This window comes from Mixophyes fleayi, chromosome 1, assembly GCF_038048845.1.
Source record: "Mixophyes fleayi isolate aMixFle1 chromosome 1, aMixFle1.hap1, whole genome shotgun sequence".
NCBI classification, from domain to species: domain Eukaryota; kingdom Metazoa; phylum Chordata; class Amphibia; order Anura; family Limnodynastidae; genus Mixophyes; species Mixophyes fleayi.
This window is the reverse complement of record NC_134402.1, coordinates 308,045,448-308,061,899: the sequence shown is the minus strand read 5'-3', so window position 1 is coordinate 308,061,899 and position 16,452 is coordinate 308,045,448. Positions and strand designations below refer to the sequence as shown.

The window sequence follows — 16,452 nt, the reverse complement described above, 5'->3', positions numbered from 1 at the left end:
ATGAGCATGATCACCAACCTTTATCAGAAAAAAATGCAACTAACATAGATCAAAATGTATAAATTCAATAATGTCTCACAATAATAAAAAATAACAAATGCTATGATCAACAAATATTCACTCCAGAACCTGGATCAGCATTCATTTTTCCTGTTTCCTGTGCCCTGAAGGCCCATCTCTGCATAGAAATTATTGGAATGCATAAAATAGTGCAACTGTGCTGTAACCTACAGCAACCAATCAGCTGATGCACTGGAGGGGAGAGACACAACAATATTTTCTTTTCTCATCCATGATTATCTTGTGTTATGTGAATAAATTTAGTCGCACATGGTGCATTTCTTTTCACAGCGCAATCATCTGTAGTGTGTATGCATCCCAAAGTGGGTAGCTGACTTCCGCTACCTCCCGTGCGCAGTGCTCGGAGCTCACACTGCATACCTGGAAGAGAAGCGAGTCCACGCTCCTTACTTTGTCTGTGCAGCACCTTTGAAGGCGGTTCTCCAGCTAGTTTACGTTCTCTCACTGATATGTGCACACTACTAATCTAGACCTAACCCTGGTATGTATTGTCTGTTAGGACAAGCGGCCATTTTCTCGAAGTCCAATAACTGTAGCACATAATTTTAACAACTAATTATTCGCTTCTTTACAAGTGGAAGTCCAGGCCGATGTTGCTATAGACATCCCAACCATCCTCGCACCAACGACACCGAAGCTGACGTCAATGATCAGTCAGCCAATCATAGCTCTGCGTCTATTTACAGGCTTATACCATTTAGCGCTTCAAGCCTCAGCTTAGTCCTTTTTCCAATTTGTCCGTACGCTGCGGCTGCTGCGTTTTCATTGGCAGTATTGTCTTAGCCCGCCTACTTGTGTGGCGTTTGGGGATCTGATTGGCTGGATAGCTTTATCGCGGCGGGGAAAGCTTTGGGAAGACAAGGTCTAATCGCTGTCTTGTTGCTTGTTTATGTAGTGGAGGCAGCAGCAGGTGGGTGTAGTAGGGAGATGTGCTGTGTAATGGCCAGTTGGCACAGAAGCAGTTGTGAACACGATTTATTGGTGTATTGGCTGATATCTATTATACAGTCATATTTTCGTATTGCTATGCATGGGTATCATTTAACAGTTGCAATTGTGTATGCTGTGTTACGTTAGCGAGCTGTCCATGGTGCTAATAATGTGAGTGAATCAAGGTATCTTACTGTTGGTTAGTATTCATGGGAAGCTCTGCAGTTTAACGTGTATATGATCTCATCTGTGGCATATCCTGCTTATGTGTACCCTAGATCTAAATTACAAGTGTGGGTTTTACAGAAAATTATTTTAATATAGTGAAACAAATACGCAAGGAACATTTTTGTTAGTGTGTGTGTTCATGTCTATTTCCCATAACATCTTTTTATTCCAAAAATAGCCAATAAACCTTTGTGATTCTCACCTGCATTAATTGACACTGCTAAATCGATAATAGTTATGTGGCAATACTGGAAGGATGATTGTAAAGGAAACTTGGTCAACCTATTTAATATCTAATGTTTTCAAAACATGGATAAATAAAAAATTTCTTTGAGACTGTTTTTAATGTGTCAACACTCAGTGTCAGACTGGGGCATGAAGTGCCCACCTGGGGACTGCAACGCTAGGAGCCCACCAGAGGGGTGTGGCCAGCCATCATAGAGGCGAGACCAGACACTAGAGGGGGAGTGGTCAGCCCACAAAGGACAGATAGCACCATAGTGTAGTATATAAAGAATGCAGTGTGTATATAAAGAGTACACAGTCTTGACATGCCCCTTAGATTGGGCGGAACAGTCACCAAAAATCGGGATTGTCCTACTAGAATCAGAACATTTGACAGACTGTCCTACCTGTTCCTGTCACTTTCACCACATGTGGCTGCTGGTTTCTTTAGTTGCAACTTGTCTGGATCCTGGAATGTTGAGGGCCCTATTTTGAAAAAAAAAATGGGTACATTTAGAAAAATACAACGAGGCCACGCTTTAAATCAATAGGACCCACGATTTATACTTGTGCTCCTCCCCTCTTCTTCATCACTCTGTGCCTTCCCCCCTCTTCTTCATCACTCTGTGCCTTCCCCCCTCTTCTTCATCACTCTGTGCCTTCCCCCGCTCTTCTTCATCGCTCTGTGCCTCGACCCCCCCCTCTTCTTCTTCATCGCTCTGTGCCTCGACCCCCCCTATTCTCCATCGCTCTGTGCCTCGACCCTCCCCCCTCTTCTTCATCGCTCTGTGCCTTGACCCCCCCTCTTATTCTTCATCGCTCTGTGCCTCGACTCCCCCCCTCTTCTTCTTCATTGCTCTCTGCCTCGACCCACCCTGTATTCTTCTTCATCGCTCTGTGCCTCAACCCCCCCTCTTCTTCTTCATCTCTCTGTGCCTCGACCACCTCCCTTCTTCTTACCTTCCTAATGGCTTCTTTCATCTCTTTTCTTCTCCTTGTCTTCTTTCTTCCGTGCTGGGTCCTCTCTGCGCCGCTCCTCACTCAATGTTGGGCGTTACCTCGATGACGTCACGCCCGACATTCAATGTGGAGGGAGGAGGGGCGCCAGTCCTAACATGATCAAATGCTATGCTATTTATCTGGGCTTAAGGCTTACCTGCACACAGCTTTTAAAGGCAAGTCTTTCCCATGCACTAGCAGCCATGGGAGACCTGGGACTCACCTGACACAAGTTGGAATTAATTAATGTAAAGAATGGGGTGCAAGAGTGATGGGATTTACATTGCTCCCATGGCTGTTAGTGCATGGGAAAGACTTGCCTTTAAAAGCTGTGTGCAGGTAAGCCTTAAGCCCAGATAAATAGCATAGCATTTGATCATGTTAGGACTGACCAGATTGGGAAGTCTTTGGCGTCAGTTGGTCAGCTTAACATAGATTGCAATATGTGGAACTAACATTCCCTGTTTTTAATATAGAACAGTATTCAGTACAGCATTAATTATGTGTTTGGAGAGTGCAGAGTATCCCTGTTTTTTTGACTATACAATGTGGGAAACCCCTTCTCGCACCCCAGTCTGTACATAGTAAGTGCAGTGGATCTATGTCTGTTTTTGCTTATATATATATATATATATATATATATATATATATATATATATATATAAGTTTTTATTACAAAAAAACCTGCTCCCCCAACCAACAAAGGGGGCTGAGTTTACAGGGTCGGGGCATACCGGGGGATAGCCCGGCTTTCCGGGAGGCCAGTCCGACCCTGCCAACACTTGGAAATTACTTTAATCCCCCCCCCCATGTCATTTAACAACTGTTTGTTTTTAAAACATTCCTCTTTAACAGCTAAAATGCCAGTATCAGTTGTCAGATTCTTAAATTCCCCCAAAAATTACATGAACCTTTCCAACTCTTAGTTGGTCCTGACAAATTACAGCCCTTGAATTAGTCTTAAGTTAAGTAGCGCTAGCATTCTATCACAGGTCTACATGACTAGCCTTTTATACCTTAAATAGCCTAACGCCGTAGTTAGTATTTGTTTTTACAAAAAAAACAAAAACTAAAAAGATCTTGTAATGTGAACTAGTTTCATGTTTGTTTTGTGTTTGCTAGTGCAAGCTTAATGTATATTTAAAACCAAATAATTAACACATACATGCAAGTGTGTGATCAATCCTGAAAGATCCTGCCTTTCGCTCCAAGTGGCAGACTGTGCATGCATAACCAGCCAGATGTTGCCATTGTCCAACGACATTTACGGTTCATCCAAACCGGACCCATGCGCACTGCAATTTAAGGCCATTTAGGTCTTATATGGACTAGTGCGCTGTCAAAATCTTAGTGTGTATATGTATGTTTTTTGGAGTCTGTGGAATGGAACACACATCTTTTTGGGGACTTATAAGTGTGCAGAGCTGATATCAGAGGAGTGTCTATGGCATCACCATTTTTTATACATATATTTTACACCTGCTAGACATGAGTAATAATTTGACGTGGAAATGCCTGTGGAATGCAATAATAATGTTTTTAGTGCTGTGTTCCTGTTATTGCACTATTTTGTGCATATTAGTAGAAATATGGAATGCAAAAGAACATGTGTTCCTTCTGGGACATTTTGTTTTAACGTCCATGTATATACCTTTTATTTATTGTTCCAATATCTAGCCCTGAAATGTTATGACTATCCTGTACATAAGAGCAATGTACCTTTCTGATTTTATTCAGAACATTGTGCAGATATGGCTTCTGATGACTTTGATATTGTGATAGAAGCAATGTTGGAAGCTCCCTATAAAAACCAAGAGAGAGAGATAAGCCTTTCAATTGAGATATATATTTCATATATTTATTTTTTCTGATATTTAAATTTGATAATATTACAAAGCAAATTACCACACTGTCCTCCAATGTCAATATGTAACTCATTTTAACACAAATGTAAAACATAGTCTGCTAATCTCCCTTCTTGCATTGGGTGTTATTTTGCCCTATAAATCTATTAGTCTTTCCTCTTAAGTAGTGCATTGAATCAAAGCTCACAAAAAATGAATTCTTAAGCAAGCAAATTGAGGTCTTCTCAACTTAGAGTAAAATACATCAAATACTAGTACATTCATAGTGTGTTTAAGACATTTAAAGATGTCCCCCTTGAAAGCAGTCTTTTGCATCTAGTCTTATACTATCGTACATCATGGGGAAGTTTTGAAAACTGGTGCACAGAATAAAGGTATTGTAGTCTAGAGCACACAATCAGATTTGCATACTGGCCTCCCAAGTTACAAACTGATCAATTTGGACCATAGAAATCTGTGAGCAACGTGGGTAGCGAAATCACAACTGTTACATTTTAGAAGTTCTCTTCCGGAGTCCTGCAGTGTATAATGACAGCTGCACGCTGAACACTCTGCCTCATCCCTTTTGGTATAAAAATAAAAAGGGAGGGCAAGCATCACATACTGTTGCCTGCCCAGCAGTAGATTGGGGGGTTATTGATTGTGATTGAATGCCAGCACAATGGGCGGAGTGGACAGGGGTGTATTTATGGTGATGACAGTTTAATAAAAAATATGTTTAAACAATTTACTGGTCATTTAAAGAGGCCCTGTCACTTACTGAATACCTCCTCCCTTTCTCTTCATAGAACCTAGTCCTTTTTGCCATGCTCTTACGGGGAAGGGCCTTCATCATCATCATCATCTTCAAACATTTATTTATATAGCGCCAGCAAATTCCGTAGCGCTTTACAATTGGGAACAAACATTAATAAGACAATACTGGGTAATACATACAGACAGAGAGGTAAGAGAACCCTGCTCGAAAGCTTACAATCTATAGGACAATGGGAGTTAGAAACACAAGGGCATGTGCTACATCATATTGCACAATGGACCAGCCAGACTGCAAACGTAAAAGTACTGAGTGGGCTGTGTGTGTTGCAATGTTGGTCAGAAGGTTGTTGTCTTGCGTTAGCTGTGTAGAGGATGGCAATAGGGTAATCTAGGGAAATTAAGATGATGGTTGAGGAATATCATAAGCTTGTCTGAAGAGGTGGGTTTTCAGTGAACGCTTGAAGGTTTGAAGACTAGAGGAAAGTCTTACTGTGCGTGGGAGGGAATTCCACAAAGTGGGTGCAGCCCGGAAAAAATCCTGTAACCGAGAATGGGAGGATGTGATGAGAGTGGAGGAGAGACGTAGATCTTGTGCAGAACGGAGGTGTCGAGTAGGGAGATATTTCGAGACAAGTGAGGAGATGTATGTCGGTGCAATTTTGTTGATGGCCTTGTATGTTAGTAGAAGAATTTTATATTGGATTCGTTGAAATACAGGCAGCCAATGTAGAGACTGACAGAGTGGCTCAGCAGAGGAATAACGGTTTGTAAGGAAAATCAGTCTAGCCGCTGCGTGCAAAATAGATTTTAGGGGTTCAAGTCTGACTTTGGGAAGACCAGTAAGGAGGGAATTGCAATAGTCGATGCGGGAGATGATGAGTGCATGAATTAATGTTTTTGCGGTGTCTTGTGTCAGATATGTGCGTATTCTGGAAATGCTCTTTAGGTGTATGTAACATGATTTAGATATAGAGTTGATGTGGGGAATAAACGACAGTTGTGAATCAGGGATTACACCTAGGCAACGAGCTTGCGGGGTGGGATTTATGGTCATGTTATCGACAGAAATAGAAATGTCAGGCAGGAAGCTTCTGTTCTTGGGTGGGAATATTATTAATTCAGTTTTTGAAAGATTGAGTTTGAGTTGGCGAGAAGACATCCAAGATAAAATGGCAGAAAGACAGTCAGTAACGCGAGACAACACAGATGGTGAAAGGTCAGGAGAGGATAGATAAATTTGTGTATCATCCGCATAGAGATGATACTGAAATCCAAAGGAGCTTATTAGTTTTCCAAGAGAAGTGGTGTAGATAGAGAATAGCAGAGGACCTAGGACTGAGCCTTGTGGAACTCCAACTGATAAAAGAAGGGGAGCAGAGGTGGATCCAGAGAAATTAACACTGAAAGAGCGATTAGATAGGTAGGATGAGAACCAGGATAGGACAGTGCCTTCAAAACCTAAGGATTGCAGTGTTTGTATGAGGAGAGAGTGGTCAACAGTGTCAAATGCAGCAGAGAGATCCAGGAGAATTAGAAGAGAGTATTGGTTATTATTTTTTGCTGTGATCAAATCATTGACAACTTTGGTCAGCGCAGTCTCTGTGGAGTGTTGAGAGCGAAAGCCTGACTGAAGAGGATCCAATAGGTTGTTAGCTGTAAGAAAGTGTGTGAGGCGTGTGTAGGCAATTCTCTCGAGAAGCTTGGAGGGGCATGGGAGCTGGGAGATGGGGCGGTAATTTACAAGAGAGTTAGGGTCAGAATTCTGTTTTTTTAAAATGGGAGTAATCATTGCATGCTTGAACATTGTGTGGCGTCGAGACTATCACAGGACCAAAGCAAAGATTTGTGTGTGGGAAGGGGGTTTAGTGCCTGCTTCCAGAGGTTTTTTTGGGAGTAGGAGGGGGCATAAAAACTATTATAAACATTTCTGTCGTTAATATTTACACAGAACTACGGACATTGCTGCATTAGCCATAGCTCTTTAAGAGTCCTTGTTGAATAAAATGTGAATATAAAGCCTACTAAAAAAGTAAGTGATCCAGTGGTCTCCCAGTGCTTACTTTGCAGAGTGTTGGCACATTGTAACTATTGTTAGATTTAACATATTGCACAATATCTTAAATCCTCCACATGCCTTATCACATTTTAGGGTACATACCCATGCCTGTATTTACGTCTGCACTGTTTCATTCTGACTGTTTATAGCTTAAGTACTTCTTGCAATAGGAATTACTGATCTCTATGATGAAATGCATGATGGTACACAAGAGTGTTAAATGCTAAAACAAAAATAGTGCATTAGTTTTCATATGTAATGTCAAACAGGTTTGGACAACATGGACAATATAGTTGTCTATTACAAGTAATACATAATGTTGTGAACCCCCAAAATGTGGGTGTAATCCAGAGTGTGTGTGTGTGTGTGAATATAGACTTGCTGCAGTTTGGGCCAGTCATGTTTGTTTTGTTACTGTGTTGCAAGACTCTGAGCCTACAGTGAAGGGTGATTTTCTGTGTGGAGATTATGGGATGTATGTACAGTAGGTGCAGTCAAGTCCTAGGGGTATATTTACTAATCCTGCAGGTTTGAAAAAGTGGAAATTTTGTCTATAGCAAACAGTCGGATTCCAGTTATCATTTGTTTAGTACATTCTACAAAATGACAGCTAGAATCTGATTGGTTGCTATAGGCAACATCTCCACTTTTCAAATCCGCAGTTTAGTAAATATACCCCCTAGCATGTCTCTAGAGCTTACATTGATACCTTTTGTACTTTGCTCTCAGTGTGCAATTTCCATTAATCATAAAGCATTATGCCCTCTGTTTGCTCCAGGACAAGCAGAGTTGAGAAATAACCCATAATAACTAATTTATTTATCAGGTAAAGTATATAATGAGAGGTGCACTGTACTGATGTCTTGTCCATCCTCCATATAAGACTACATTTATCCCAAGAAATAGTTTGTATTATGATTTGGAACTGTGTTCCACCCTGCTGTGATCAATCCCAAAATTCCACTGTCCTGAATAGCATTTGTTGTTTTGACACCTAGCTAATAAGATTTTTTTTTGTGTCTGTGTAATTATGTCTTTCTGCTGTTTGTCCACCCTGCCCCATCTTTCATATATTTCTGTCTTGGGACCTTCCTGATCTTCTTGTGTCTGTGTGCCATCTTTTTGGTGGACTGAACAGGAAGAAATTCCAAGTCGGGAAACAAAGGAGGAGCAGGAAAGCAGCAGCAATCTGTCTGGAAATTCTGGCAGCAGGTGAACAATAAGAAATATTAAGGTCTTTGTATTGAATGAGGTTTATTTATGAACATTGCTAATGGGTGTACATTTTCCATAAAAATCATGCCACTCTGCAATTAGTTTTTGGATTTGCACTTTAAAGCAGTGTTTGTAAATAACTCTGATTTGTCTTTGGACCATGCTTTATTTTACTCTTGCAATTGTAGTTCCTATAGTGCCAGGAATTATTTGTCTGTTCTCTCTACCAGTAAAAAGAGGAGTCGGACACAAAGTGGAGATCAACGTAGAAGGCAAGTATGAAAACTTTAATCAAACATTTTATAGTTTTTCAATCAGGTATTTCAGAAATTATATACAATTGGTAATGTTTACTCAACTGGTATGTTCACAAGGTAAGTTGGGTGTCTTTATGTCTTGCGTGCATCTAACACTGTTAGGTTGGTTTCTGCTCACTTCCATTGGCAGCTTGTTGTGGATAAGGTGCTATCTGTCTGGTGGGACAGGAGTGGGGGCTGGGAGGTAGATTTAGCAAACCCTTAAAAAAGAAGAGTGGTGGAGATCATGCGTATCTGTGTACTAGATATATGATCACTAGAATCTAATAGTCTTCATGCGCCACATTGGTGGCCCTTGGGCCTTCAAAAGGGCTGCACATTACCCTTAATCTCTGTAGTAATGTAAAACAATACATTTAATCAAAGAAAGAGACACTTATCAGTAATAATGTCAGCAGGCCTTTTAAGCAAGTATTACAAGCTATAACAAACAAATCTGAGCAGGAAGGTGCTGAGGGAGGCAGGTGAAGGCTCGGAGGGCTGCATGTGGCCCACCACTGACCAAGAACAGTCTAGAAAATGATAGCTATAATCTGATTGGTTGCTATGGGAAACACCTTTACGGTTTTCTAAAAGGTTTGATAAGTAACCCTGCTCTGGCAGCAGCAAGAAGAGTGAGGTACCCCTTTCTGGATTCTCATCTTCTATGCAGATCAGTAGTGTGTTGTTCACTGACAACAAACCACCAGCAGGGGTGTTCTGGCTACTGCATGGGGGACCCACTTTACCTCATGTAATTAAACTTATTCTGATATTCTACCTAAAAGAGAAATTATCTTAAAATCTATTTACAGTAGGACACTAGTACATTTGCCTAATGTCGTGATATTTTTTCTCAGCCGGAGTAGAGATGGACACAGACATCGTAGCAGCAGAGATAGGCATAGAAGCAGAGAACATCGACACAGGAGCCGCAGCAGAGGAAGACGGTATAGATCTAGAAGTCGGGATCAACGCCGTGAAGAACGCTCCAGACATCGCAGTCCAGGGTAAGCTTGTGCACTTAAAATGTTGGCATGTGGGTCCCTCTGTTTGTTTTATAATGCATATGCGATAAGTGTACTATACAGTAAGGATTGTGAGCCCTTATCTTAATGTAACTAGTGTTACCAGAGAGGTGACTGATGAGGAATGACAGTTATATAGCTCATGTAATTACCATCAGGCTTTCTTCTAACTTTCGGCAGAATGAAAAGTAAATCAGCACTTGATGTGAGCGGTATGTCTCTAATACTGAACTGTGTGGTGGCGCTATAGAAACCTGGTGATATTAATGTGATTTCACTGGTTTTTCTAACAAAGGGGTGACCCAATCTAGATCATTCCTGCATCCCAGCAGATCACTTGTAGATGGAATTTAAACGGTAACTGGCATGCTGGCTGTTGGGGCTCGTACATGTGGGGTTTGAAGGAAAAAACTGCCAGTTAAAAAATTAGAGAAAATCCCGTACTCCATCCTTGTCTTTGGCATTAGCAACGCGTTTTAAAATCTTCTTTGCAGCATAGTGTAATGTAATGAATGAGCGCTCCTGTAGAACTCTGATATATCATACTGAACATTAAGACTTGTGACTGCTACAAGCAATGCTGAAATTGATGCAAAGCTGGCACTTGTCAGAACGTGTATACTTGTTTAATTGTTTGCATTTATTTTCATTTTTATTTTTTGTTGAGCCCTTGCCTCAGACTAGGCTTTGATGCACTTCATTTTGACACCTGTGTGCAAGATGTCATACAAATGATCTTCCAGCACTGAAAACAGCTGTGCTATGAGTGCATATATTTTATGCACCGCTGCTTGTATGTTTGGAACAGACTATTATCTGTTTGCTATTAAGATTCCATATAGTCTTTTTCAACAGATTTAAAACATAAATTAATAGAAAAATGCCGGTTGTAAGTTTGTATAGATGGAATACACTAGCTGTTAAAATTCTTCTCTCATGTAAAGGATGAAATTCATCATTGATGATGAAGAGCTATATTATAATCTGTCATGTGAGCCTTTATTTTGTTGTAGAATTTGACAAAAGTAAATATTGTAAAAGTAAATAAATGTTTCCTTCCAACAGGCGCCGCTACACACGCAGTAGGAGTCACAGTCCTCGGCACAAAGAGAAAAAACTCCTACCGTATTTATGGTTTTCCTTACTTATGTTCCACATAATGCCCTGTTGCTCCTTTTTAACAAAAAAAAAACTGGTTTGCTATTAGGATTTTTTTTTAAACACACATTATGAAAGCTGAGAAAGGAATAGCCTGCTGTACCTAAAATAAATATATACGTTATGCTCTATACTGTTGTGAGACAGTGAGAACTGCTTGCAAGGCATCGCAAATATACTGTCTCTTAACTCCCTCAGTTAAAACCTGTTGCATCCACCATATGTATTTCTGCCTAGATCGCACACATCATAGATGTTTAAACTTTGATTAAATAAACATGTGATTTGTTCTTTATATTATGAAGTCCACCAATGTTAGAGTGTGGTCTTCAATTTTTTCTTAAAAGTATATATATATATATATATATATATATATATATATATATATATATATATATAAAATTTTCATTCTGAAAATAGTAGTTTGTTTATCTGTTTAAAATTGAGAATTAAGAGTGTTTGTTTTAGGCCTATTTAATTGGTCCCTGGTGAAGAGTCAAGGCACATAGGCAATGTAAGTCTAGAATGGATACTCCTCCTCCTTTCAAACATGAGTATTTACTTGTGTGATTGACATATAGTCAACAATGCTTCATGTTGATGGCCAGTACCAAGCTTATGCATGCCTTTTATGTACTCCTCTCTTAGACAACCTGAAAGCGCTCTCACTGCAGTGGAACGTGATGCACGAACAGTGTTCTGCATGCAGCTGGCTGCACGCATTCGTCCACATGATTTAGAGGATTTTTTCTCATCCGTTGGCAAAGTGAGACAAGCATCCTTAACTTTGTGATTTGTGCTGTCTCTTGTTCTTTTGGTAAATGATTACATATTTTTTAGGTGCGAGATGTAAAGATCATTTCAGACAGAAACTCTCGCAGATCAAAAGGCATTGCTTATGTAGAATTTCTTGACATTCAGTCAGTGCCTCTGGCCATTGGTCTAACTGGACAAAGATTATTGGGTGTACCCATCATTGTGCAGGCTTCACAGGTAAGTAGGTCTTTTTGATATGGACTAACCATTTTGTTATGCAAAATGGACTAATGGAGTGCATTAGTGGCAACCTCAATATAATGATAACCTGACCCCTAGATATTTTAAATACAGGGTTTCTTTTGAGCCCCTCAACTTGTCCAATCCTGGCATTCCCCCTGCAAGGTTGAAGCTTAAATCCTGTACCCCATAATTGACCGACTCATGTGGTGTACCCATATTTGAGGTAGATGACTCCATTTGGAGGCAACTTTGTTGGTATGTGCTGACACTATGAAATAGTAAAAATCTTTTACATCTATTATATAAATCTATTTTTTGTAGGTGTGTGTAACTATATGTATTTCATTAAAATATGTGTGCATTTAGTGCATTGGAGGAGGTCTTTCTAACTTCCCAGGTGCTCTTGAAATTAAGACTGCCTTAATTTCAAAGAGTAAAAAGCAGAATCTATACTCAAGGGACTTATATTTTTTTTATGTGTATACCATTTTATAGAGAGGAGAATGAATGTCTGGCTGAATGCATTTTAATATTGAATTTGTTTTTGCGTTCAACCCTTGCAAATATATATTTGGAAATCTTTGGCAAGTCTAGAAATAACACTTGTCCACATTGGACAGTGGCGATTTTGTTTGTTTTTGGGGTTTTTTTTTTTTTTTTTTTGGGGGGGGGGGTGATTCTACTTTTATGTGGAGTATTTGATGGTTTAGGAAGTTTTACTATGTTTTATTGTTGTAGGCTGAGAAAAATCGCCTGGCTGCTATGGCTAATAATGTTCAGAGAGGAAATTTTGGACCCATGCGTCTCTATGTGGGATCTCTACACTTCAACATCACAGAGGACATGCTGAAGGGAATCTTTGAGCCTTTTGGGAAAGTTAGTTTGCCCATTTGCTTTGACTACTTAACGGGATATTTGGAATCTATTTTTGTTTATTTATCTCCGTTATTGTTGCCTTGTAGATTGAGAACATTCAGCTCCTGAGAGAACCTGACACAGGGCGGTCCAAGGGCTATGGGTTCATAACGGTAAGAATTGTTAATTATAGAAAGGGCATGTCCTGTCTTGTAGCGTTGTAGGCCACATAACTCGCTGCCAAGCCTTCACACAAAAATAAATCATCTTAAAATATATTAATACCAGTTCCTCAAAGATAAGGAATGTCTTGGTTCAGGGGAGTTATCCGCAGGCAAAGATTGAAGTGCCTAGAGTCTCAGGTTGAAAGATATGAATAGTGACACTGTTGATATTAATCTAAAACATCAGTTTGAGCCCAAGCAGATATATTTTACATTAGTACACCAGTCTTCACTGTTTGCAGTCCAAATATAATTCCATTAGGAGATAGTGTGGTGTAGTGTGTTGGACACAAGCGGTGTTGAGCCTCTTTCCATTTTTCTTTTGCCTATCATATTTTATATATATGCAACTTGGCAATCTCAAAGTTTTACCACTTGCTGAATGTCTCCAAACACCTTTTGACCGAAGTAACCACATGGATTCATGTAACCAGAGAGTGCTTACTCCATTACCATTTTCACCTGCCATTGATTAGTGCTAAATCGTCATTTATTTAAAAAATTCCATTCATGCAAGTAATTTCTATTGATATAGTGTGTTCCCTGTTTGCCTGCATTACAGATTTCACTGACTAGTTCTTTGATTCTATGTTCTGTCAACCGATTTAATGATACTTTTGGCCATGTTGTGTATGTGAACACCCCTTCTAATTAGTGTGGCTGAAGTGGCCAAACACACCTATTGCTAACATGCATAAAATCAAGCACACATCCATGCAAACATTAGCAGTAGATTGGGTTGTACTGAAGAGCTCAGTGACTTTTCACGTGGCACTGTCATAGGATGCCACCTTTCCAACAAGTCCTTTTGTCAAATTTCTGCCCAGCTAGAGCTGCTCCAGTCAACTGCAAATGCCGTTATGGAGTAGTGAAACTGACAGCTTAGCTGAGCCACACAAGCTCACAGAATGGGAACACCAAGCTTTTAAAATATTGTTTGTCCTCGGTTCTACAACCCTATGTTAAACAACTGGATTGTAGTTTTTGCTATTAAATAATTTTTTTAATTTCACTTCATTGGAGAACATAGAGTGCGATTAGACATGGTTTCCAGGAGGCTGGAAACTAAGAAGAAGCATATTTCTTCTGCACACCATACCCCCAGGCATGACATTACCTAGCCGGTTTGTACTTCGATTAAGAACAACGAATCAAGTGCAAGGCATTGGCTGACTGAAGAAGAGTATGTCATCCGACCAATGGATGGGAAAGCAGTCCAGTGTTAAATTGGGGCAGACCATAACTGGGAGATATTCCAATTCAGTCTACCAAACCTGACTAGATAAGCTTTTAACTATGGTTCTGTGCTCCCAATGTACTAGGAGAGAGATTCTTGTTATCAAAATAATTATTAATTAATTGATTGAATTGATTATGCCGCCTTCTGTCAGTTTTCAGATGCAGAATGTGCTCGCCGGGCTCTGGATCAGTTAAATGGATTTGAACTTGCAGGCCGACCCATGAAAGTCGGTCACGTGACAGAACGCGCTGATGGCAATGCTGAGGTCTCGTTCCTGGACGTCGATGAGCTTGAGCGAAGTGGGTTAGATCTAGAGGCAACAGGGCGGTTGCAGCTTATGGCCAAATTGGCAGAGGGTAAGTGTGCAATCAGATTTTTCTCAAGTGTTCAAAGTATGGTGCTTAAAGGGGCTTTCCTCTTTAAATAACCCCTGTATGAAATCCTCTTTGTTACCAATAATAGTTCTTTGGTGGGAGCCCCTCCTTTTGCACCCCACACTTTACTCTGTTTGATAGCTAGGACCAAGTGCTATTTTTGGGGAGGGTGTTTAATACAGGTGGTGTTTCCAGTGAAAGGCCCCTTTTAAGTGTGTCATTTTGTTTAAGATTGATATTCCTGTTTTGTTTTTTTGAGTTAGGAATTCTAAATACTTTGCAGTACAACATATATCGTACTGCTCACTGCAGATAGCCATAATGTATTTGTTGCAATTGACTAGATGAAATACAATGTATTCTTTCACAATATGAATATCAAATATCAAGAACCATTTCCTATGCAGTGGTTTTACATTAGAGGTGCTGTCATATGACAGGTCACAAGTGTTGCCCATTGATTTGTAATGTGTCATTATCTTATTTGTAGATTAAAAACTGTGTTTTGCCCTGCTTGTTAAGTGGTTTATATGGTAAGAGTACTTTACGAATCACAGCACAATTTTTGATCCGTGAGTACTGTGGAACGGTTTTTGAGTTAAGCTGGGTACTTGGGCTAGACCTACTGGTACACTTTCTATAACCGGATAGTCTCTTGTCTTGTCTTGTCCCCCCCTCCCACCCTCTATCCATCTGTTTTTCTTGTCTGTTCTCTTTGCCGTCTTCGGCTTATGTACACTGGGTCATAAGATGTGTTGTTGTCTGTACCAATGTTTTTTCTTATTTTTATTTACTTGTTTGATTGTTTATCTAAGCAGTGTGGATTGTTCAATATAACTGATCTGCTGTATGTACTCTGCAACCACTGCTATGTTTGTAATATGCTCTTCTAAAAAATCCAATAAAAACCTTTTGAGTTAAAAAAAAACAAAAAACTGTGTTTTGAAATATGCCAATATGACACTACCTTGAGGGCCTGCTAGCATGTGTGTAAGGAGAAATATAAAAAGTACATGAAAACAATCTCATGGTTGATACTTTTTTATTAGGGTGGGGATTTATGCATTTTTAAATGCTTTTTTGATGAGCAATCTGCTGTACAGGGCAGTAAAAATGTACTGTGTTCTTATATCCAATATATCATCCGTTTCTTGAAAATCGTTCCAATGATTCAGATGATTTATTTTTATTCCTGTTAAGATGTTCTTCTTTATCATCCATAGACACCCTGGTGGGCAAAATACCATGGTTAGGATAGATACTTATACTTCCATGACAGCTGTTTTCAGTGCAGTTGTGTTTATTGACAGTGCTAAATTAATATAGTTTTATAGAACCAATCGTTTCATTGACACTTTTTTTTTTATTCCATCACAAGAAATCCCAGAATTGCATATCCTTGCTGTCCATTAATATTGACTGCAGACTACTGAAAATATATTCATTTTATCATTTTTATCAGGTACAGGGCTACAGGTCCCTCTTGCTGCTCTACAGCTGAATGGAGCTATTCCACTTGCTTCCCTCAACCCCACCCTCTCAGGTAACATTAAAGAACATACATATGGTTATAATGGAATCTTTGTTTTGTAAAATAATTAATGACCCACTTCTCTCTCGGCCTCAACCCAGCTCTCAATTTGGTAAATCAGTCAGTCTCTACACAGTGCTTCCAGCTTTCACACCTCTTCAACCTTCAAATGATGTGAGTAGAATCCATGTTTTGCCCTATAAGAATAGGGGGAAAATATCTACTGAAATAGTTGGTATTTATCTGTGAAGATGCCATCCTGTTTTTTCAATTTGCTGTAGTCGCTGTTGTTAATCTTCAGAATGGGCTAGATGGCTAGATAAAGTCAGTGGTGAAAGTGGGGGTGTGTACAGTGATATGCCATACTGCTACTTCTACATTGTAAAACTGTT

General features: G+C 39.7%; 1 protein-coding gene across 1 annotated transcript; it reads left to right on the top strand.

The window, feature by feature from the left end:
* Positions 1-908: 908 nt before the first annotated feature.
* RBM23 (RNA binding motif protein 23) lies at positions 909-16,238 on the top strand. Its single transcript, XM_075211339.1, has 13 exons — positions 909-991; positions 4,201-4,290; positions 8,283-8,352; positions 8,586-8,627; positions 9,512-9,661; positions 10,745-10,804; positions 11,486-11,603; positions 11,678-11,830; positions 12,575-12,712; positions 12,799-12,864; positions 14,307-14,511; positions 15,992-16,072; positions 16,162-16,238. The coding sequence occupies exons 2-13, from the start codon at positions 4,215-4,217 to the stop codon at positions 16,236-16,238; spliced, it is 1,236 nt and encodes a 411-aa protein (XP_075067440.1). The 5' UTR covers positions 909-991; positions 4,201-4,214.
* Positions 16,239-16,452: the final 214 nt, after the last annotated feature.

Bases quoted from the DNA above. Each gene is read 5' to 3' on its own strand.
- RBM23 (XM_075211339.1), top strand. From the start codon at position 4,215: ATGGCTTCTGATGACTTTGATATTGTGATAGAAGCAATGTTGGAAGCT. The intron at 8,353-8,585 runs GTGAACAATAAG...TCTCTCTACCAG, and splicing joins TCTGGAAATTCTGGCAGCAG to TAAAAAGAGGAGTCGGACAC. The intron at 12,713-12,798 runs GTTAGTTTGCCC...GTTGCCTTGTAG, and splicing joins TCTTTGAGCCTTTTGGGAAA to ATTGAGAACATTCAGCTCCT.